Raw genomic sequence first — 23,535 nt, 5'->3', positions numbered from 1 at the left:
GAAACTGCCTGCTACATTCTTGTAATATGAATCCCCTACCGTCTGATACATTTTCCTTCTGCAGGGAGTGTGTAACCCTGCTTTTATCACTTTCTTCACTGCAAGTTTGGTCCCTTTCAGTTTAGTAGAAGTGGTACACTCGACATTTCTTTTGATGTAGGTTTTTGGTTTCAGTCAGTCTCCATCGATAAACACTGTGTGGATGTCATTTTGTGTGTGTTTTTAAGAGGGATTTTATCATTACTTTTGCCTGTTCCTGTTTTATGTGCAAAATATTTATTGGTTTGTGCCTCGGCAAGTGTGTACAGACTTGTATTGTCTGCTCCCCTCCAATATTCATGAGTCCCCTTTAGTCAGGGACAATAGACTGAGAGGAAACACTGCAGGTGTTGCACCCCGGGCTTCCATGGCCCCGATACCTGAAACCACTTAATGCCAGGAGCTGATTGACAAGGAGGAAGAGTGAGGTGGAGGTGATGGAGATGGATGGATGGAGGGAGGGATGTAATGAGAGACACACACAAAAGGCGAGGCTGTTTTTATGCCTTGGTGCCGGCGATAGCTGAAGGCCGGAAGCATGATGTTTTCAGGTTGTCTGTCTGTAGATCCGTACGTCCTTCTGGCCCGTTCTTGTAGAAGCGATATCTCATGAACCCTTTAAGGGTTCTGGTTCCACTTCATCAACAGTGTAATAATTCAGTTACATATTATTTTACAGATTCGCTTATCTGTTTTAGTGAAGTTGAAGTTCTCATTATAAAGGGTAATACATGCTGGTGGGAATGTTGCACCTAAGAGTTTGAACTACCTTCTTACATACTTATGAGACGCCTCTTTTGTGACCCCAGAATGTGTATGTGGGGCTCTTTGCGTTGCATTGTTTTCATGTCAGAATTTGAGACACTGATCCCCAGGGTTTGTGTGTTTGTGTGTTTCCAGAGGAAGAGCTGAGGAAGCTGAGGGAAGAGACCAACGTGGACTCCCTGAGGCAGGAGCTGGAGAAAGAGAGAAGCAAAAGGATAGACCTGGAACAGAAGATGAACGACGTGCTGCGGTCCAGGTAAGACAGACAGACAGACAGACAGACAGACAGACAGACAGACAGACAGACAGACAGACGGACGGACGGACGGACGGACGGACGGACGGACGGACGGACGGACGGACGGACGGACGGACGGACGGACGGACGGACGGACGGACGGACGGACGGACAGACAGCAGTGTCAGGCTTTTGACATGGGACGACAGGAGATGAGGTCTAAATGTGCGTGATGGGAAGTAATACTGACGGAAGGACAGGAAATGGTGACGCTGCATTTCTTACATTTCAGCTCAGCAGAGTTTAACATGGGTCAGGTCAGATAGGGTGTTTGTGTCTGTTTGCGTTTGTCAAGTCCAGTGCTACCCAAGCTTGCTGTTATAAATAGAGGCCCCGGCAGCTTGAAATACACACATGTTGTTTTGCAATCACAGATAGTTGTATCATGGACTAGCAAGCGACAACAGACTGCATTAATGCATCATAAACTGTTTATCATGGAGGTTAATGGCTGTCTACAGATCTGCCAATATCAGTGCCGTAAGTTTGTGTGTGTGTGTGTGACGCTGTATATGCAACATTTCAACTCAGCAGAGTTTATCATAGGTCAGGTAAGATAGTGAATGTGTCTGTGTGTGTGTGGTCAAGTGCTACCCAAGCTTGCTGTTATAAATAGAGTCCACTGCAGCTTGGTAGGCGGGGAATTCCATAAGGAGGTGTGTGTGTGTGTTTTGAGGGAGATGGAAAGGGAGTCACGCGCTGGTCTGTGCAATGACACAGTAGCTATGCTGGTGTCAGGAAAAGCCTGCGTCTCTTGGCATAGAGCGGGTCACCGTCAGAACCCATGGAGTGTGTGTGTGTGTGATCAGGTGATGTTTCTGTGCCTGCCTGCCAATGGGAAATTCCGCTGGTGCTCTCCAAGTGATTATGTGCACAGCAACCCGGCCTCAAGAGTGTCTGAGACAGTTCAGGATTTTGTAAGAGGTGAAGTAATGAACCTTGACCTGGGAGTTTTTCTTCTATGTTTTTTCTTTGTCAGCAGTTTCCAGCTGGAGAAATCGAAGATGCTAAAACACTTTGATTTCACTATCATAGCATTATTATATTAGTATTTGTATGGAAGCACAGGTTGCAGTAAAATAGGTAGCACATTCAGACCAAATCCAGGCTTTTCTTCCCTGAATATTGAACTGGAGCCAGACTACTGCAAAGTACGAGCCATGCCATGAAGATGATGTAGGATAACGAAATACCAGTCAACATATCTGTGGGCATACCACTTTGTCAATCAAGCCAGCACTTTTGAAATACACTTTCTAATAGGTTTAGGTTAAACTAAGCAAGTTAGTAGCAGGTTTTATTAACATGCAAAAAATTTAGAATTTGTCCACAGATTTTTTCATACTAATTTATTCCAATGATAAATGAGTAATGAATGAATATGTACCCACGGGTTGAAATTGAGCTTTTTCTTTTCATGAAATTCCTTTGTTCCCCATACTTTGTACTAAATTACACAGTTATTTTAAGGAACCATTACGAAATACAGAAACCCCTTTTTAAATGAAACATTCTCGAAGGCCTAACTTCATGGCAAAGAATCGCTCTCTTTTCTAGGGCTGGGTATCGTCAAGGACTTCGCGATACGATATGTATCACGATACGATATATCACGATATATTGCGATATTCCATAAACAAGTTGCCTTGTCAAACATAACAGCACAATATATTGATAATTGCACAGACAAATGAAGTCAAAACTATTTCATTCACAACTTCCTTTACTATTTTCTTCCTTTTTTTTGGTTTTGGCAAATGATCAACCACTGCTGCAGCTGCCATAACATCAAAATAACAAATGCAATTCACTCTTGTACTAACTGTACAGGACACAATGAAAATGAAAACACATCAGTGGACTTTTGTGACACAGTATTCTTATAAACAAAACTGATTTAACTTCAATAGTAGGGCTGGGTATCATCAAGGACTTCGCGATACGATACGTATCACGATACACTGGTCACGATACGATTTATCACAATATATTGCGTATCTTGATATATCACGATATATTGCGATATTCCATAAACAAGTTGCCTTGTCAAACATAACAGCACAATATAGTGATAATTGTACAGACAAATGAAGTCAAAACTATTTCATTCACAACTTCCTTTACTATTTTTCTTCCTTTTTTTTGATTTTCGCAAATTATCAAACACTGCTGCAGCTGCCATAACATCAAAATAACAAATCCAATTCACTCTTGTACTAACTGTACAGGACACAATGAAAATGAAAACACATCAGTGTGCTTTTGTGACACAGTGAATCTCAAGTATTTTTATAAACAAAACTGATCTAACTTCAATAGTCAGTATCCTAGAGGCTCAGGCCTGACAGCAGACATGGGTTTGAATCTGACCCGTGGTTGTTTCATTCCCTCTCTGCCCCACTTCATATCTGTATCTCTGCACTGTCAATAAAGCCTTAAAAAAAAAAAAAAAAAAAAAAAAAATCGATATTTTGATATAAAAATCGATACTGATATCGGGAAACTAAGTATCGCGATATATCGATATTTTGATTTTTTTACACAGCCCTATTCAATAGTCAGTATCCTAGAGGCTCAGGCCTGACAGCAGACATGGGTTTGAATCTGACCCATGGTTGTTCTCTGCATTTCTTTCCCTCTCTGCCCCATTTCATATACAGGTGAAACTCGAAAAATTAGAATATCGTGCAAAAGTTAATTTATTTCAGTAATTCAACCTAAATAGTGAAACTAATATATTATATAGACTCATTACATTCAAAGTGAGATATTTCAAGCCTTTATTTGTTAGAATTGTGATTATTATGGTTTACAGCTTATGAAAACCCCAAATTCAAAATCTCAGAAAATTAGAATATTACATAAAATCAATAAAAAAAGGATTTTAAATACAGAAATGTCGGCCCTCTAGAAAGTATAATCATGCATATGTTACTAAGTACTTGGTTTGGGCCCCTTTTGCACAAATTATTGCCTAAACGCGGTGTGGCATGGATGCTATCAGTCTGTGGCACTGCTGAGGTGTTATGGAAGCCCAGGTTGCTTTGATAGTGGCCTTCAGCTCGTCTGTATTGTTGGGTCTGGTGTGTATCATATCGATCAATGCAATCAAATCAATAAAGAGATAAAATGGCATTCCAAGACTTTAATGGCTTTGGCATGCTTGTTGCCCTTTCGTCTATAATGGTTTAATGGTTGTCATATTTCTTGCCAATGGTCAAGAAATGCTCGCTCAAAAAGTAAAGAATGTGTTGATCTCCTCTCACAGAAAAGAGTAGGGCTGTGTCAAAAAATCGAAATATCGATATATCGCGATACTTAGTTTCGTGATATCAGTATCTGATCTTTTCTTTAATTAATTTTTTTATTTTTTATTTTTTTGCTTTTCAAGGCTTTATTGACAGTGCAGAGACACAAACAGGTGAAACTCGAAAAATTTGAATATCGTGCAAAAGTTAATTTATTTCAGTAATTCAACTTTATAGGTGAAAATAATATCTTATACAGACTCATTACATGCAAAGTGAGATATGTGAAGCCTTTATTTTTTATAATTGTGATTATTATGGTTTACAGTTTATAAAAAAAAACAAATTCAAAATCTCAGAAAATTAGAATATTACATAAAATCAATAAAAAAAGGATTTTAAATACAGAAATGTCGGCCCTCTAGAAAGTATAATCATGCATATGTACTAAGTACTTGGTTTGGGCCCCTTTTGCACAAATTATTGCCTAAATGCGGTGTGGCATGGATGCTATCAGTCTGTGGCACTGCTGAGGTGTTATGGAAGCCCAGGTTGCTTTGATAGTGGCCTTCAGCTCGTCTGTGTTGTTGGGTCTGGTGTGTATCATCTTCCTCTTGACAATAGTCCATAGTTTCTCTATGGGGTTCAGGTCAGGAGAGTTGTCTGGCCAATCAACACAGTAATACCATGGTCAGTCAACCAGTTACTTGTGGTTTTGGCACTGTGGACAGGTGTCAAGTCTTGCTGGAAAAAGTAATTCAGCATCTCCATAAAGCTTGTCAACAGACAGGAGCATGAGGTGCTCTAAAATCTCCTGATGGATGGCTGTGGTGACTTTGGACTTGATAACACAGTGGAGTGGACCAACACCATCAGATGACATGGTGCCTCAAATCATCACTGACTGTTGAAACGGTCTTCAAGCCCCTTGGATTGTGTGCCCCTCCACTCTTCCTCTAGACTGTGGAACCTTGATTTCCAAATGAAACGCAACATTTAATTTGGATCAGTGATGATTTGAGGTATCATGTCATCTGCTGCTGTTGGTCCACTGTGTTATCAAGTGCAAAGTCACCACAGCCATCTACCAGAAGATTTTAGAGCACTTCCATGCTTCTGTCTGTTGACAAGCTTTATGGAGATGACAATTTCCATTTCCAGCTAGACTTGGCACCTGCCCACGGTACCATAAACAACTGGTAACTGGTTGACTGACCATGGTATTACTCTGCATGAATGGCCAGACAACTCTCCTGACCTGAACTCCATAGAGAAACTATGGACTATTGTCAAGAGGAAGATGATACACACCAGACCCAACAATACAGACGAGCTGAAGGCCACATCAAAGCAACCTGGGCTTCCATAACACCTCAGCAGTGCCACAGGCTGATAGCATCCATGCCACGCCGCATTTAGGCAATAATTCATGCAAAAGGGGCCCAAACCAAGTACTTAGTACATATGCATGATTATACTTTCTAGAGGGCCGATATTTAGATTTTTTGACACAGCCCTACTCTTTTCTGTGAGAGGAGATCAACACATTCTTTACTTTTTGAGCAAGCATTTCTTGACCATTGGCAAGAAATATGACAACCATTAAACCATTATAGACTAAAGGGCAACAAGCATGCCAAAGCCATTAAAGTCTTGGAATGCCATTTTATCTCTTTATTGATTTGATTGCATTGATTCCACCTATACATTTATGTCCGTACAATTGATGGAAACAAACCTCATTCACCTTTGTGTTGATTTGATTTGACACCAGTTTGTAAACGCTGACCAATTTGTAAATTCTTACACGTTTTAAGTATCTTTACTTTAGTTTTTATTCTATTTTTATACTATTTTTAACTTATCACTTATGTCTCTGCTTGTTTATATATTGTGTTATATTTTATTTATGATAGTCACTGTTCGTTCATTGTTTATTGTCTTAATGTATGCACCTTATTCACCAAGACAAATTCCTTGTTGGTGTAAAACCCTTCTTGGCAATAAAATCCTTTCTGATTCTGATTCTGATTCTACTAAGAAATACAGAGAGTTTTATGGAGCTGATAAGCTTAATCAACTTTGTCAACTCATTGGACAGCTTGAATGTAACGTATATTTGCGTCTTTGAGCATTTGGAAAGCGCTATATAAATTTGCTCTATTATTATTATATTAATTTAGATGAAAAAGTCTTGCACTATAGCTTTAAAACATAAACTGGCTGCGACGGGCTTGCTTTACTGTTGGGACTTCTCTGACTGTAGAGAAGTGGGAACAACACTTGACAAATCTTTGCCCTTCTCCGTCTCTCTCTCTCTGCCTCTCAGGTTGGAGGACTCTCCGCCACAGCCTGCACGGACACAGCCACCGCAGTCGCCCTCAAACAACGGAACAGGTAAAAACCCCAGAGGAAGAGAGAGTGGGAGGGTGGGTGGGAGTCCACAGGGACTAACAGGAAATGAGTAGGGAAGGAAGACATTGACAACTTTAAAGTGTGGGAGTATATCAAGGTGTGTGTGTGTGTGTGTGTGTGTGTGTGTGTGTGTGTGTGTGTGTGTGTGTGTGTGTGTGTGTGTGCGCGTGTAAGAGGTAGGGAGGTAGGATGTGTTAAGTGGAGTGCCTATGAACAGTGTGAGCGCAGACAGTGTTGTAAGCGCTCTTATGTTATTCTGATTCTGAGATATATATCGCAGTGTCTTGTGATTTGCGATTTGCAATTACCAGTAGCTATGTCAAGAACAAGCAAGCGGCAACTGTCATCATAAACTATTTAACACAGAGGTTAATGGCTGTCATTAATACAGATCTGCCGATGTCAGTGCCATAAGTGTGTGTTTGTGTGTGCGTGTCTCTAACATACGTCAGAGAGGGAATAGGGGAACTTGTTAATGCAGTAACAGTCAGTTTTTGTCATAGTTTAACTCCCAATGACCCAGTGCTGCGTGTCTGTGTGTGTGTGTCTGTGTGTTGGGGAGGGTTACAGAGAGATGGAGGCATAGACTTTAGTGGCTAATTTTGGAAAATGGGCTATGATAGTAGATCACCTCATCTAGGGCAGACATGCCAGTGCCAGTGCGGAGGTAGGTGTGTGTGGGTGTCAGTGTTATTTCTGGATGGATTAACGGTGTGTGTGTGTGTGTGTGTGTGTGGAGAAGGACTGAGAGAAACTGAGTGGGTATTATCTGTTGGATTAAAAGAGAGAAGTTAAACAAGAGTATTTTAGGCTGATGGGACTATAATAAGTGTAAACTACAAATTCAAAATGGCTTCTTCTGATAGAATCATCTGCACGAACATACTTTAGTTCATAATACATTTTCAGCCGCTAACACAACCCCGCCAGAGTTTTCATTTTGTAATAATGACATGAACACACAATGTGGGAAAAAAAAGAAAAGGTGCACAGAGTTGCACTGCTCAATACTGCCAGTCAATTAGTGTTTACTCTGCACTTACACCGAAGCAGCTCAGGGCAAGGTTCTTTGCTCAGGGGCACTTCAGCAATACCTTCCCATCACTCGCTAAGCCTTGCCCACCGTAGTTACTGTTGCCATGCACTGTAAGCTCCTCATTCTCACACAGCTTATGATGCAATTCACAGTGAGAAGAGATTTAGCGCTTGAAATTCAGACGATATTGGAAAAAAAATCCTTCACAAAGGTTAGAGGAAAAACAAAAGGCCTCTGCGTATATCTGATGCACAACTGTTGCTATGTCTTCTGAAAGGACAGCTGCTACTAGCAGATTTAATCAGCAGTAGATATAGCTAGTAAAAGTGAATGATAACTCTAAAAAGTCTATGACAGGCAACCTGCCTAAATGTGCCTAGGGTGGCTACAAACATGCTATAATGCTAAAAGACTGAGGCTAAAGCTACATGTCTCATTCAAACATCTGGGTCCTATCTAGTTGATGATCCATATAGAAATTCAATATTATTTATTCTCTCATAACCCTCGGATGATTTAAAAGCTTGGAATAGAAAGACCTACATCGACAAGGAAAGTATTTTAAAATGAGGAATACTTTTCATAGAATACCTCCTCTTGAGAGTGCTGTAAAAGAAATCTGGCGTTAATACACAGCCTATGTTGCTAGCTACCGTGGGCCCCCTTTGTTTACATACCAGTTTACATAACCAGTGATACAGTGCTAATTTACGGTTGCTAAGCTATGATTGAATACATCCAAAACCACAACAAGTTGTAGGACATTGATACAGTTTGGTGAACTTTCCTAAACCTAACCTAATCATTTAACACACGTTTTTTTTTTTGGTATTCTTTAGCAGATAAAGACAAGAAAGAGGGGTGGAGTTCGCGGCTGCAGGCGTGGGTGTACGAGCGCTTCGGGGTTTACATCGAGGACTTCCGCTTCCAGCCGGAGGAGAGCACCGTCGAGGCAGAGGAACCACTAAGTGCTAAAAGGTGTGTGAGAGGAATAGGTCATGAAGTGTCAGCCCTCACATATTGATTTGATTCTGCGGTTGTCTCAAGTAGATGTGTGAGTCAGTCAGACAGCTAGACAGCAGCCGGATAGTACTAGAGCTGCACAGCCAAACAGCAGCTTTCCTAGAATGTGACGCATGGTACCTGCATTTGCTTTAACAGAATAATATGTTAGACCTTGAACTTGCATTAAGATACTTAATTCACTGTAGCTGACTCACTGTTAGACAACATGTGTTCATGGAGCAGGGAGAGAGGAAGTTCAAAGCTCTCTCTCTCCCTCTCCTATTTTCTCTGTTCCTCCTTTTCTCCCCTGCTTTAAAAACCAGTGAGTCATGCAAGGCTGAAGTGTTACCACCTCTTCTAGCACACAAAGCAGTTCTTCTCTCTGTGTTTGTACGTGAGCACCTGCGTCTTTTATGACCTGTCATTTTTTCGTTTTCCATCCAGGTTAACAGAAAATATGAGGCGACTCAGTGAGTATTAAAAAAACACACACACGCACAGATGAATAGAAAAACTATAATAGAAGCACAGTGTCAATTCTTACTTTGCTCTCAGTACAGCATTCATATTCATTTGTGGTGAATGGAGATCCATGATGTTGCTTAAAATGGCACTCAACTACTCAGTGCCTTTTTATAATTGATATTGATAGGCAAAATACATTTTTGCACAGTGCCATTATGCATATGTCCTAAACCACGCTGAATATCTTCCTCTAACCCTTTGTTTATTCAGAGCGAGGAGCTAGACCCGTCACCAACTTCTTTAGGAACCTCTCCGCCTTATCTAATTGGTACTCCGTCTACACCTCAGCCATTGCCTTCATTGTGAGTGTCCACTATTATTAACCAATCATTATGTTGAACTTCATGACACCTCTTTTTTTTCGGTTAAACGGTAAAGCCATAAAATACTTAGATTTGACTTGACAGAATATTACTTCTGAGTGACATGTTGATTAAGTCGTTAGCTTTAATAGACCAACAAGTGGGGTCTATACATTGACTGATGAACCCATTTGGTTGTCCATCAAAATAAGTGAGTGAAATGAAATGACTGGCAAAATACTTCCTGCTCCACACAGTGACAGATTGTCCAATAATGCTTGCCAGTCGCTGCTAATTATAAAAGATATACCACTTATGTTGTATAAGGGACAGCTAATGGAAGTGGTCAACTTTTTGTAAAAGCTGTTGAGAGAAGGTAGTTTTCTTTAATGCTGGATAAGCTGCTGTTATGCATTACTCATTGACTCGATTAATCGTTTCCAAACGTTTCAAATTCTGTCAGTTCATTATGCATTAATAACTGCATTATGGACCGAAGGAATTCCAGCGTTTGAGCCAATCTGACCTCTTTCCTGTAAAGCATTGAACTGAATGTGTAGTCATGTGAATGCAGCTTTGAAAAACTTTGATCACCTCTTTTTAAAAAATTATTTATAAACCGAAAGTTAAACTGTGTTTACCTTTGTCCCCCCGCAGATCTACATGAATGCTGCTTGGCATGGCTGGGCCATTCCCATGTTACTCTTCCTGGCTATCCTACGCTTGTCCTTAAATTACCTCATCTCCAGGTAAAAACTGCTCTCCTTGGTGGATATTAGTGAAGCAGCCACTGTGTAAGGTTTATATTTATTATATAAGAATGGGCAGATTTGTTAAAAATGCACACATGCCTGTATATATGAGCATTATTATTGTTGACTTAATACATTATAGCAAGCAAGCTAAACTCCTGTTTGTGCTCACAGCTGCATACTATACAGCCAAATTCAAATCAAGTGATATGAATGTCAACTGAACGTCCCCAAAAGTTGGGACCTTTTGGGGAATTTGATTAAATAAGGGCACATTAGTCTTTGTCAGAATTCTGTCTAGACTTGGTCCATTAAACTGGGACACCTGGTCGCCTTATAATTCATGTGTCACGTGTTACATACAGAAGCTTTTAGAGTTTGAGGTTTAGCTTGGTAGCCTCATTCTTCAAACACACTAATACACATGTACATTATTCTCTTCCTGCAGAGGTTGGAGGATCCAGTGGAGCATTGTGCCTGAGGTCTACGAACCCATGGTAAAGAAAAGACTTCCTGTTTAGCTGCCTCCTGTCAGGAAAACATATCCATCAGTGGACTTCAAAGCCTGTTAGAGTCCTGTTAATGTTTCCCTTTGTGTTCTGTAGGAGATTTCAAAGGAAGACTTGACTGTATCGGAGAAGTTCCAGCTCGTACTTGACGTTGCACAAAAAGCGCAGGTACAACACAGCTCATGTTAATCAGAGTACACTGAAAATAAAACAGAACTGCCTGATAACGTGCTCAAACTCTCTCTACAGAACCTGTTTGGGAAGATGTCGGATGTTTTGGAGAAGATAAAGAAGTAAGTAAATAAAAGTGTTGACTAAATATTAGTCTGGTATGCAAATGGTAAATAATTATAATTAAAATACGACTTACTGACTGTTATTTCTATTTCTTTTCTCTCTTCTCTACTTCATCCGTCAGCTTGTTTATGTGGGTGCAGCCGGAGAGCACCCAAAAACTTTACGTCTGCCTGTGGCTGACTTTCATCACCTCCTGCATCATGCCATACAAACTAATGGGCTTCATGATGGGTGAGAGACACACACACACACACACACACACATACACATACACACACACACACACACACACATACACACACACACACACACACACACACACACACACATACACACACACACACACACACACACACACAAACAAACAAAGCTTCTTTCTTCTCCGTTTGACATGCTGCACATTCTGCATTGGCCCCCTTGTAAGAACGAACATACTTATACTCAATCCAGCGCACACAGACAAATGCATTCATACAGCACTTGTGTAACTGTTCTCCCTCCCTCTGTAAGGGGCAGCTGCAGGCTGTTAGCATTCCTATCTGAAAATGTTAGTTACCGTTTGTACACAACGTTTCTCTAAAAGTGCTGTGGGCTTATATATCCTTAGAAGATGCTTAGAGCAACAATAACTGTTGAATCCAGCTGAGTAAGCATATCTGCAGCTTCTCACGTGAGCCTTAAATAGTGTTCTTTATGCTCGAAATGAGAATTTATTTAATTTTCTGTAACCAGGTGACGTAACAAGTCATAGCCAAATTTGAGATCAAGCTTGTAAAGGGACATTTCTCAATGGTTTTTGAATAGCTTTGAATTTTAATTCATGCCCACCACAGGATGAATTGTATCAACCTTAAGTTTTCATCCAGTGCCAGAATCTAGACTTCCATGTCACATCAGTTATTATGAGTTTCAAAGTGCACGAAAAGTTACAAATATGGATGAAATATCATGCGATTCTGTGAGATCACACTTTTTTCTATTATGTCACACAAAAAAATTTCAAATAAAAAATGTTCACTGCCAAAATAATTGCTGTACAAGACATTGTTGACAGCTCCCTTCTTCCATATTAGCTTTTTGGTGCTTTTCCTTACTGTGCGTTTTTTTTTCTCTCCCTTCTTTGACCTCCCCTCCTCCAGGCCTGTACGCCGGTATCAAGTTCTTCATCATAGACTTCATGTTTAAGAGCTGTCCAAAGCTGCGGGACAAATACGACACTCCCCGCATCGTGTGGAACAACCTCCCCACCGACCCTCAGCTCAAAGAGAGGACCAATGCCACTGTGTCAAGACGGGTAAGGGGGCACAAACACATACCTATACACATCTGGCTACTTCTAGCTGATTCCTCCTACAATTACTCTTAGGTTTATATATGCTCCCCTGATACTATAACGTTCATACCTTTTAATGGCTACGCAGTTGTGACATGAAACTTTCAGCAGCTACTGCATTAATGCCATTTTATGTCATTGCCATATAACTAGCCAATGAGCTTGTTTAGCAAGGAAGCTAACTGTAATAACATGTTGAAAATGCCAAGGAATGTATTCATGTGTGTACAAAGTCACGTGTTACATCTCCATATATTTTATTTTCATTAATGGTCAAAGAACATTTACACATTGATATTGAGCGAGAGATAGTTGGAGACCTTTCTTTAACTGTATGTATCAGTCAGAAAGAAGAAAAATAGAAAATCAATATCAAAAGAGTATCAAAATATCATCACTCTTATAGATACTACATTACAACTCTGCCCTCGCTTTGACACACAACAAAGTGTGTGTGTTCCTCTCATACAGTATGGTAGGAATGAGTGAGTGTGTGCTTGTTGCTGTGGCATCAGTCACAGGTGTACTCTGTCATTTCTCTCTCTCAGCTCTCTGGCACTGAGAAGGTAGGGACTCTGGTGTGTCTCCCTTTGGTTCCTATACGGCACCTAAGTGTGTGCCCGCCAGCTCACCTCAAAGCGTGTGTGTGTGTGTGTGTTTGCGATGTGTGACACACCTTAGGGCTGGCCGTCAGTGTTTGTGGACAGAATGGATCAAAATGTCGCAATGATGAGCAGCAAAGTCTGTTATTTCATAATAGATTTAGGTTATCGATATGATACATTCCATTGAATGATTTCATCCGTATGTGAAGTAAGTTAACACTTGTCACATTGTTGACATGCTTGATCCATTCACATAGACGCTCTGTGAGAATTAGCAGTGAGTTTGAATAGGTCCAATCCTTATAGAGTAGCCCCTTGACCACTATTGTGTAGCATTAGCTCTTTAAATCCTTCCTGATCTCATTAACCCTACAATGTAATTGCTGTTACCCTTTTCTAAATGTCAGTTAATTGCCTTTAATAACTGTATCTGAAACAGTTGTATAGAGGGCTACTGAACAACAAAGCAATCCCTCAGACCTTAACATGTAGTTCAGAGGAGATTTTGAGTCTAAATACGTCTTTTTCTACAAACATGTATTTTTTTTGGCTATACACTGTTGCTGCGAATGAATGACGGCCTCACTCTCTGCTTTGCACGTCACACCCGAAAGCCTGCCGCAAAGAAGTGCACACGCAGAGAAAGCACATGATGCAATACTGAAAGTTGGAGCTGTTTTCATTTTTGGCTACATTTCTCAAAAAAAAAAAAGCTGTAGGCACACGTACTGTAGTCCCCCCTTGGATGGCGCAACATAATGTGTAGAGATTCAAATATGTCCTTCTTCCCTTTCCCCTTATCATCACACTGTCTTCCTTCCCTACTTAATGTAAATGTATTCCTCTCTCTCTCTCTCGCTCTCTCTCTCTCTCTCTCTCTTTACCCTTTTCTCCCTCATGGTGATATTTTGGTCTTCCCTCCATCCTGTCCCCCCCCACCCCTCTTTCCTGCCTCGGCCCCTGCTCAGGTTCAGCCGGTGGTTTCTCGGGGCAGCATGGCTAACATCCCGTGCGGTGTGAGCAGAGAGGAGGAGCCAGGTCGCTCCCACAGCACCAAGAAGGGAGCCTTCCATGAGATCTTCAGCCTGCAGGAGTCAGAGCGCCCTCTGGCGGGTGAGGGGACTTACTGCACAACAAAAGACAAAACATCATTTGCACCAAATATCCAGATTTTAGTTAAAGGTGCACTATGCAGGTTTGGGGAGGAGGGGGATTTGTTTACATTTGCAGAGCCTGCAGTACGTTTACGCAAAATATTTTCTCTACCTTTAGTTAATATTGAATAATTTTATCATCATGAGTGAAAACTAAGTTATTTTGAGTCACCTGGAACCAAATATAAGACTCAAATATGTTTGTAAACAAAACTGTGGGCCCTGCTGCTGTGAAGAACAACAGTGAAATAGTAACTTTTCGGGAAGCTTTTTAACTTTAAACAGTGTTCCAGGGATCACATGTTTGGCTATTCAGTTATAAGAATATACCTTAGAAAATGTTCACTTTTCTGACACATCCAAAGTTGCATGGTGCACCTTTTAAGTTGGATTTTATTTAACATGGACATCACAATAACACTGGACGAACCAGGGGCCTGTTGCATAAAACTAAGATAAGGGATTAACCTAGGATATTTCGGTTATCCTGGCTTGCATTAGCCATGATCCGGTTGCATAAAAGCAGAGGGACATAAGTTACCATGGAGATTTATCCTTTATGTTTAAACGTAAAGGATGAATTTATTCAGTTGCCTGATTGGCTCAGTCAGCCGTCACTCCGATCTGAAATCAAGGTGTTTAACAGTTATTCCATGATCTTCTGTGTACTGCTTCATTTTCATTAGCCTGTTTTAAAGTACCACATAAAAGGCTGCATTGTCATTAAGTTAAATAGTTATTTTTTATTTATTTAACCTGAACCATTTATAATTAACTTAATTATAATTAGATTAAGATGAAATTATATAAATTATAATAATTTATGTGATAGTCTGTTCATATTGCAGGCTATATTTATACAATTGATTATCGGTGGCAGATGACGTTGCAAATGTGGGTCAAATAAATTCACTTTGTACTTATAACTATATCGAGGTTTATCTAAAACCAAATTCAGATATCAATGAAAATTTCTCTTTTTTCTGTAATTTAATTCAAAAAGTGAAACTTCTGAATCTAGAATAAACATACTTCCCAGAAGGTCGACATTTGAGTATTATAAATAATTTTTCTGATTGGTTGTATGTAATATTCTAATATTTTGAGACACTGTATTTTTTATTCCATGATCAATCAATCATCCAAAAAAAAAGGCTTGACATATTTCACTTTGTAATGAATCTATGAAAGTTTCACTTTTTGAATGGACTTTCCATGATATTCAATTTTTTAGATGCACCTGCAGACTGCTCACTGTCAACTATTTTATCATGAAACAATGCAGGGACATCAAGATCAGTTGGCAGAGAATACATCTGATGTATGAAATGAACTGCCCCCTGATTTACGGTTTAAACTAGCAAGGCGTCGTGGGAAAATGGGCCGTCTTTTCCATTTTTACATCAGTAAATATGTGTTCGATCTTTGGGTCTACTTCTGAAAGCTGTGGGCTGGCACTTAACAGAATTACTTACACCTGGCTTGACAAAGCAGCCCCTTTACATACTGGATTGGCGTTTATGCAACTGACTAATCCAAAGTGCCCAGGCTAGACTTTGTCAAGGCTGGCTTTATCAATCATCCTGGATGTCTTTATTCCACTTTTATGCAATAGGCCCCTAATGTATTGTTTATGTGTTTTAGCATACATGCAAGTTCTCAGGAAGCTTTTAAAAGAAAACATGACAGGAAAATGACTGGAATACTAAAAAAATTCAATAACACAGTGATAAAATTGCAGCAATATATTCAGAGTCAAATATATACATGCCGGTATATGTCGGTGGGAATAAACTGAAATAATCTCTTCTCCAGTTTGTACTCATGTTTACTTATTGCCCATGTTTTTTTGTTTGTTTATCAATGCAACTAGTGTTCCCTATGTGTTTTCAGTGTGTGAGAACGGCTGGAGGTGCTGCCTCATAAACCGAGACAGGAAGATGCCCACAGACTACATCAGGAATGGAATGCTCTTTGTCACAGAGAAGTAAGTAGGACATCTTCTCCCAGGAGAGCGTCTTTTATCATGAGATCTAGTGAAGGTGGAGCAGGTAACAAATGAGGCCAATGGATTAATGGTATTAAGTGGCTGAAAATATTCCTTTGCAGGAACACCTCACCTTTATTGTCTCTGTGTGTGTGTGTGTGTGTGTGTGTGTGTGTGTGTGTGTGTCAGTCAGTCAACAGTGGACCAAGTAGGGGAGCCCTCCTCCCAAGGATGTAGATTTAGTTTCAGCATTGGGTGGGTCACATTGATAAAGTGGTTTGGGGGTTCTCCCCCCAAAAACTGTTAAAGCGGCAAACATTTAATGTTCTGCATTCTGTTGCATCTTTCTGCACCAGTTTGTGGCTTTTCTGCATCAACTTATGGGGGAAATGTCTTTATTTTTGTAAAGGAAAGAACAACATTTAGGGACACAAAGAAACTGGAGTGTAAAGCAGTAAGGCTCTCAGCCAACATTTGAAATGAAAAGAGTGTTATATCAGCTAGCTTCCTCACTGAGATGAGGAAAACTTTAGCTATAGCTAGCTAATGTTAGCTTGTTAACTAAACGTTGACTTAAGGCCAAAGTTAGAAACTAGATAACATCCTTAGACTATTTACACGATCTCATTGAGAAACCCTTTAGGTTAGAATGAGAAGTGAATTGGGCTAAACAAGCTGCTACGTATTACTACTGATTACTACACTGTCTACGCCTACACCTCCTCCTTAGCTCCTCACTTGCCGTCTTCTCTTTGGACGTGTATCTGAAAATAGTCCACTTAGTGGGATGTTTGTTGTGCTTGAGGCCCCAGCAAACTGTTTTCTCTCTCTCTGTCAGTTACCTGTGCTTTGAGAGCTCCAGCTCCAGGTCTGGCTCCTCCAAAAAGAATAAAGTCATCAAGCTGGTGGACATCACCGACATACAAAAGGTAATCACTCTAATATGTGGACAGTAGCTTTTCTTCTTGTTGATTTGTTCATGGTATAATCATGTGCTAATCCAAAATACCAATAACTCTCTTGTTTTTCTGAACCCCTCCTAGTACAAAGTGCTGTCAGTCCTACCAGGAAGCGGGATGGGCATCTCTATAGCCACTCCTTCCACTCAGAAGGTACAGTAAGAGAGCCCAGACATACAGTACATTCATATGCTGGCTTTTGGGATCTGAATAGATCATTTGTATTCAGAAAATTGGCTTTATGTCTACTAGATAAGAGCTCAAGGCCTTAACTATATGTCTATGAGGTCTTTTCAGATGGGTTGCACAAAAACATTCCATTAAAATGTGCTCTGCATTTAAAGCATCGCAATATCTTTCACTTTCAGCCAGCGCTTTCTGATCCTTTCAGCACTTTGCTGCTGTTCAATTACCATAAAGATGCCCTCTGGACAAACAGAAACACTCTGCTTGGAATAATAATTCAGTTTTGATATTTTTTTTTCTCTCCAACTACCTAGATAAAGATCATTACTTTTACATTCGCTCCTTCCTCATTGACAAAATCCAGAATGAATTCCAAGGTGAACTCCTAGACGCAAGGACATTTTTATTATTATTACTGTTTAATACATTTATCATAATAATACCTATAACTTTTAGCTGGGCACAGTACGTATTGGAAGCCACTAATGGGAGCACGAGAACTTGGGGAAATTTCCGTAGTTTGACTATCCGATCAGTAATACATTTGTGAATTTAGTGTTTTTTTTCTTGCTGTCCTCTTCACATCATATATACGGCATGGCTTTTAACATTGAACACTCTTTGGTGCATTACTCAAGATATTCTTCACTGTTATTTCTTTTTTTAGATTCACTGGTGCCTAGTTGCAAGCTAGTGCAGCTATGCAAGATATGGATATTAACGCCTACGCATTTTTCTGTTCCCCCCCAGCCATTGGTCTTCGGTGCCATGATCCACAGAGACGAGGCGTTCGAGGCCATCTTTACCCAATACATGAAGATCATGACCACGACCAGACCCCAGGCCAGCGCAGAGCTCTAGGCAGCAGCTTTCTTAGTACCACACGTCCACTCATTGGGCTAAAGTATGGGAGGAGAGAGCCTCCCGACAAACTCAAACTGGAACATCATTTATGAAAAAAACAACCCGGCACTTCTCTGCTCCGTGTTGGCCGCCTACGCCTCCTCTTGTGACGGTCATCGGCCCCGCTCTGTTTGGTGGATGTCCTGTTAAGTTCACGTTGGCGTGGACGCGTGAGTGTGTCTGCTACATGTCTGTGTAGTTGGGGATAATGAACAAAAATCCGCTAACTGGCTTTGGAAAGGAGTGAGGATCCTGGGTGTGTTTTTTTTAAATTATCAATCAGTAGAAGACTGGTGAAGGAGGGGCTGGTTCTCCTCTCCCACCTGACTGACCAACTGACCGGTGTCCTGACTTACTTGTACCTATGTTTTTTTTTTTTTGCATGTGTGAGTGACTGTGGGCAGAAATTCAGCTCCCAAATTGCGTCAAGTGGCTATTTTTTGTCGTTATTCCTCAGTCAGTGAAGTGACTTCTACTGTAAAGCGAATATCATAAAATTAGAAAAAATAAACAATAGGTTATTCTAACTGCCAGACACGTGTAGGAACAAATATGTCAGTTTAAGCTTATGAAATCAGTGCACAAAAAAACAACCAATCAATGTTGAAATGTTTAGACATTTAAATCTGCTGATCGGTGGCATAGCCCAAGAGAATTCTAGAGTCCAGTATGTGTGAGTGGTCCGTTTTTTTTTATTTTTTATTTTTTATGTGTACTAGCTGTGAAAAAGTCAGATCACCACTTGACTGACACAGAGCCTTTTTCTGTTAGTTTACATCGCTGCTGTGTAACTTCTTGTTTTTTTTTTCTCGAGGAAAACAACGTTATGTTTCAATGGTCTTTGTCGATCTAACGAGCAGAAAAATGTACGCTGAGTTTCAGCATCCGCTTCGGTGTTTGTAACTGTGAGTATGTGAACAGTGTAGTGGAATGTTTTTTTTTTTTCTTTCTCAGTTTTTTTTCTCTTCCTTTTCAAAAAATGCCTTTCTTTTGAAAAACAATGTCTTTGTAACAAACAGCCTTTTGGGATGTGTGTAAAATGGTGGTTCCTGGATCTGCCGATTGTGTCCGACTCGAGAGCACAACCTGCTGTTGGATGGTTTCAAAAACACAGACTGCCATTCAGAGCCGTGACACAGCGGAGAACATAGCCTCCCGTGTCCGAGCTCCTCTATTTCATGGCACAATCTGTTGGTATAAAGAGAGATATTTTGGTTTCTTTCATCATCAACAGTATTCTCCCTGCACTTTATTAGGACCTCTAGTGGAATTCCTGGCATTTATGTTGCTGGTGAATAGACTTCAAAAGATAAACTCTCCAGCTGGTAGCCAATGCTCAGTGTTAGGAACTGGTTAGCTTTTCAAATATTTGCTATGGTATTTCTCTCTACAAAGTCCCCTTCCTGCTGGTCTCAGAGCAGTAAAAAAGCGCTCTTGAGCACATTGTTTTAACACCAGATTGATGTCTGCCACTGTGAGCCAGACAAGCCTTCCTACTGACCAGAACAGAAGAAGGTACTTTGACTTGAAAATGAAAACCACTGACAGATCCCTTTTCACAAAGGCACCGCAAACATTAAAGTGTTGCGGTATTCCAGCCTTTTGAATTATACATCTAAAGCTGATCATCCCAAAAGCAGTGTAAAAGCATCCATTACAACATGTCTGCTTCTCATTGAATGATCTCAGTTACCTGTTTGAGGTTACAGCAGTAACCAAACTAGATTTATATTTTTGGAAGTCCAAAAACCAGGATGTTGAGCTATATAGACACGTAAATGGACTGGTTTTTTGTTAGTAGGCTTATCTGCGAATAGAGATGGACACCCAGTTGATCTTCCACCTGTTCCAAATCATCTAAATGTAGGAATGTAGGCTCTTCTTTAAAACGGTATAGCCTCTGACTGAATAGAATATTTCACAGTCACTTTATTTTAAGACAGCGTTCTCAGGAATAAAGCTGGTCTTTACTTTCTCAGAATGGTTTGAAATGTAGAAAAATATATATAATGCCAAACTACACCAGACACCCTGACCTTGTGTTTTGTGACGTTAATGGAGATAGGGACGTGGGGAGCAGAGGTTTCGTGATTTCTCTTCAGATTGTAAGACGACGGATGAATAAAAGTAGCTATTCCACACTGATATTACTGTACACCCAGCAGCACAAGCTTTAGTTTCTAATGTGCACATCTAGCTAAACACTGTTAAAAAGGGAGAACCTTGACATTTGAAGTCTGGTCAATTTTGTTACTCACCGGACACTTTATATTAACAATCATGAATCACTCGTATCACCGTTCCTCAAAAAAACTAACAAAAAAACAAAAACATTATTTTTCCTTTTAGAACTAAAAATGTCAAGGTTTCTCCAGAGTCCAAACAAATCCTCTTATCATCATTACTAATTAGAAGACCGATTAAAAGACTGGACTGGATATGAAGTTGCCATAGATGCAATGGACTAGTTCCAATGTCCACGTTATTATTTCTAGTGAAAACTAATCATTTGTATGATTTGGCCTATCAATAATAGGCTGCCTTTCCCAGACATGGATTTTTTCTATTTTTGTTTATGAATGAATTTGGATCCATGAATCGGAAGGGGACACACCTGTTGGATATGAGAGCAGGTGAAAAATGAGTAAAGTAATTAACGCTGTCTCACTGTGTGATCGGATGGCTCGATGTAGTCTTAAAGCTTTTACTTGAAGCCTTTTTTTGTAAAGTCTGTTGTCTCTGAAAATCAGCTCTCGTGGCTCCTTTGAGACCCCGACAAGGCTGCACTCAGAAAAAAGCACAGAATGTATCGCATTCTAAATGTCTAGGATTATATATATATATATATTGTTTTTTTCTTTTGCCAAATCTTTAATTTTCTGTCTGCCATATTCTGCCTATGCTCGTGTTTACAGAACGTTGTAAAAAAGATTTATTTTTCTTTCTGTTTTCTTAACAAACCCAGTTTGAATTCCTTTTGACTCTGGAGTTATGAAGACTGGGCCACTGTTCACTGATTAATGTCTCGGATCTAATTGGCTCCGCACCAATCACATGACTACTTCTGCTCACCTTTTAAACCAATAGATAAACTCATACCATAGTGACAGGAACATGAACAATGTTTGTAAACATCATGCAGCGTGTTAATTGTCATATCCAACATCTCAGTACTTGGTTACAGTGTGGTGTCATTTGCAGTAAAACACAGGCTTCATAGAGCAGACGTGGTCATGGTGGACTGAAGTGGCAACACCACTGTTTTTGACATTCTGCTTGTCCATTGGGACTTGATGGGTCTTTTCTTTATTTTGTTTTCAGGGGTGTAGAGACACAGTTGTTTTGTTTAATTAATGCACTCATAACTTTAAGGCACTTGGGGGGGGGGGATATTCAGCAAATATGAAAGGAATAGTGTCACATTTATGCTGAGAATAAGATGAGAAGTTTGATACCACTCGTGTATATATACGCTAAATACAAAGATAATGCCAGCAACTGCTTAGCTTACCTTAGTTTAGTTAAACGCACTCTCATACAGTATTAGCATACAAACAACTACAACTCCCATATTTACAACACAGTAACTTGGTATCAGCCATATTCATAATGTTCACCGAAGTCATTTTTCCAACTTTCTTTTGCTGTTATCTTTGCCGTTTACATGGACTCATAGGTTGTTGAGCAATGAAGTTTAACCTGCAATGGCATTTGCCCATTTCTAGGGCCTGGGGCTTATGGGAAATGGTGTTTGTTAAATGCAGATTACAAAAGAAAGATACTATATTACATCTATCGTTAGACGATAGATTAAAATATTACAGCACTTATCAAAGTGGTAACAATCTTCTCATCTCACTCTAAAGCAAGAAACTGAATACAATCATTTCACAAAATGTCGACATTCCTTTAATTAAACATAAAGGCTGCCATGGGGGTCTGTCTTACTGCTAACAATGACACAGAGAACAGTTTGAGGATTTGACTGCTGTTTTGCTATTTAAAGTGACAGGGACTTTGTCAGAAAGAGTGGTGTTGTCCTCTCAAGGTCCCCTACTGTCTCAGCTAGTGTCCTTGCTGTCGTATTAAGTCTGTAGTTCTGCTAACTGTGTGTAAACGTAAAGGGTTTTTCCAAAGGCAGTTCAAGGTGCAAGCGATCCACACTTGAGTGGAAAGATACTAACTGTACCAGGGCTCCCGCCTCATGTTGGACGACTAACAAGTGAATCGTCTCAAGGCTTCTGCTTTAATCTGAATTTATGACTGGAGTGAATTTAAAAGGTTAAATAAATACAATCTCAAGGATTTGGTCCTGTTTTATGGACCGAGACATGACTCATAAAAACTTGCTACAGTCAATAAATTGCAAATTAAGTCTCGAGTGTTACCGGGGGAACACTGCAGTCGTTACAATGAGTCATTATTTGATCATTTGTGAAAGATGTCCTCTTTTATTTTTATTTCTGTTTTTTTGTCAATGAGGATTTGTATACAAATGATTGAAATGTACAGTGAGGAAAACAGAAACCACTGAGTTTTTAAAGACATGTCTATCGTAACGGATAATGTGATGTACATTTTTTAATTTCAGTAAATGAATTTAAGGTATATCTGTCTGGCGTCTTTTGTTTATTCAAAGTTCCACTGCAGGAGAGAAGAAGGAAAAAAATGTTTCAAATAATTTGTATTTACTTATTTATTTTGCCTCTACTGCAATTCCTACACACGGCCACATGAGGTCACTGTAAGACTGTTTCAAGATCAAATCAGCTGGACAACAGTTGGTTTCTGCTTCCAATCTTCACATGAAGGCCAGGGTAATTGCATTAGGACTTGATATAGGCCTACCTATAGACCTATAAGTAGGCTAGGTGTTCCTATGTGTTACCCATTCCTAATCAATCTAACTCCATCTCTATGGTTGATGGACGGCCAGGGAAGAAATCAAAGACGAAAATAATGACGTCTTTATAACCTTAGCAACACTTTGTTTAGGTAATATAGGCTATACAATTTTGTAAGAAGCTGAAGGGCGAATATATCAATCTTGACGCCTATTAAATGATAAATGGATGTGTGGAACCATTTTCTTTTTACAAAGCTCTAATGTCAAGTCATGATTAACAGGTTCGCTCTTTGTTGCGCAGTGGAAGTGAAATCCGTAACACCGGGATTCAAGCTGTGAAAACGTCAGTGAGCAACTGATAACAAGGCAAA

At 39.9% G+C, this 23,535-nt stretch overlaps 1 protein-coding gene across 1 annotated transcript in view; it reads left to right on the top strand.

Annotated features, from left to right (window-relative positions):
- The window catches only part of gramd4a (GRAM domain containing 4a), a gene marked incomplete at its 3' end in the record, with an annotated part of 51,492 nt that extends 33,216 nt beyond the window's left edge, over positions 1 to 18,276 (top strand). Inside the window, exons 4-20 of the mRNA XM_080050905.1 lie at positions 940 to 1,060; positions 6,680 to 6,747; positions 8,641 to 8,779; positions 9,251 to 9,276; positions 9,542 to 9,633; positions 10,291 to 10,382; positions 10,834 to 10,882; positions 10,991 to 11,062; positions 11,144 to 11,187; positions 11,313 to 11,422; positions 12,331 to 12,485; positions 13,073 to 13,090; positions 14,098 to 14,242; positions 16,177 to 16,270; positions 17,109 to 17,199; positions 17,314 to 17,382; positions 18,166 to 18,276. Of these exons, the coding sequence (XP_079907031.1) occupies positions 940 to 1,060; positions 6,680 to 6,747; positions 8,641 to 8,779; positions 9,251 to 9,276; positions 9,542 to 9,633; positions 10,291 to 10,382; positions 10,834 to 10,882; positions 10,991 to 11,062; positions 11,144 to 11,187; positions 11,313 to 11,422; positions 12,331 to 12,485; positions 13,073 to 13,090; positions 14,098 to 14,242; positions 16,177 to 16,270; positions 17,109 to 17,199; positions 17,314 to 17,382; positions 18,166 to 18,276 (1,496 nt within the window). The remainder of the gene's footprint in view (positions 1 to 939; positions 1,061 to 6,679; positions 6,748 to 8,640; positions 8,780 to 9,250; positions 9,277 to 9,541; positions 9,634 to 10,290; positions 10,383 to 10,833; positions 10,883 to 10,990; positions 11,063 to 11,143; positions 11,188 to 11,312; positions 11,423 to 12,330; positions 12,486 to 13,072; positions 13,091 to 14,097; positions 14,243 to 16,176; positions 16,271 to 17,108; positions 17,200 to 17,313; positions 17,383 to 18,165) is intronic.
- Positions 18,277 to 23,535: the final 5,259 nt, after the last annotated feature.

The sequence above is a fragment of the Ammodytes marinus genome, assembly GCF_949987685.1.
Source record: "Ammodytes marinus genome assembly, chromosome: 22".
In the NCBI taxonomy this organism is placed as follows: Eukaryota; Metazoa; Chordata; class Actinopteri; order Uranoscopiformes; family Ammodytidae; genus Ammodytes; species Ammodytes marinus.
The sequence above is the reverse complement of the archived record's forward strand: the minus strand, read 5'-3'. Positions and strand labels throughout refer to the sequence as shown.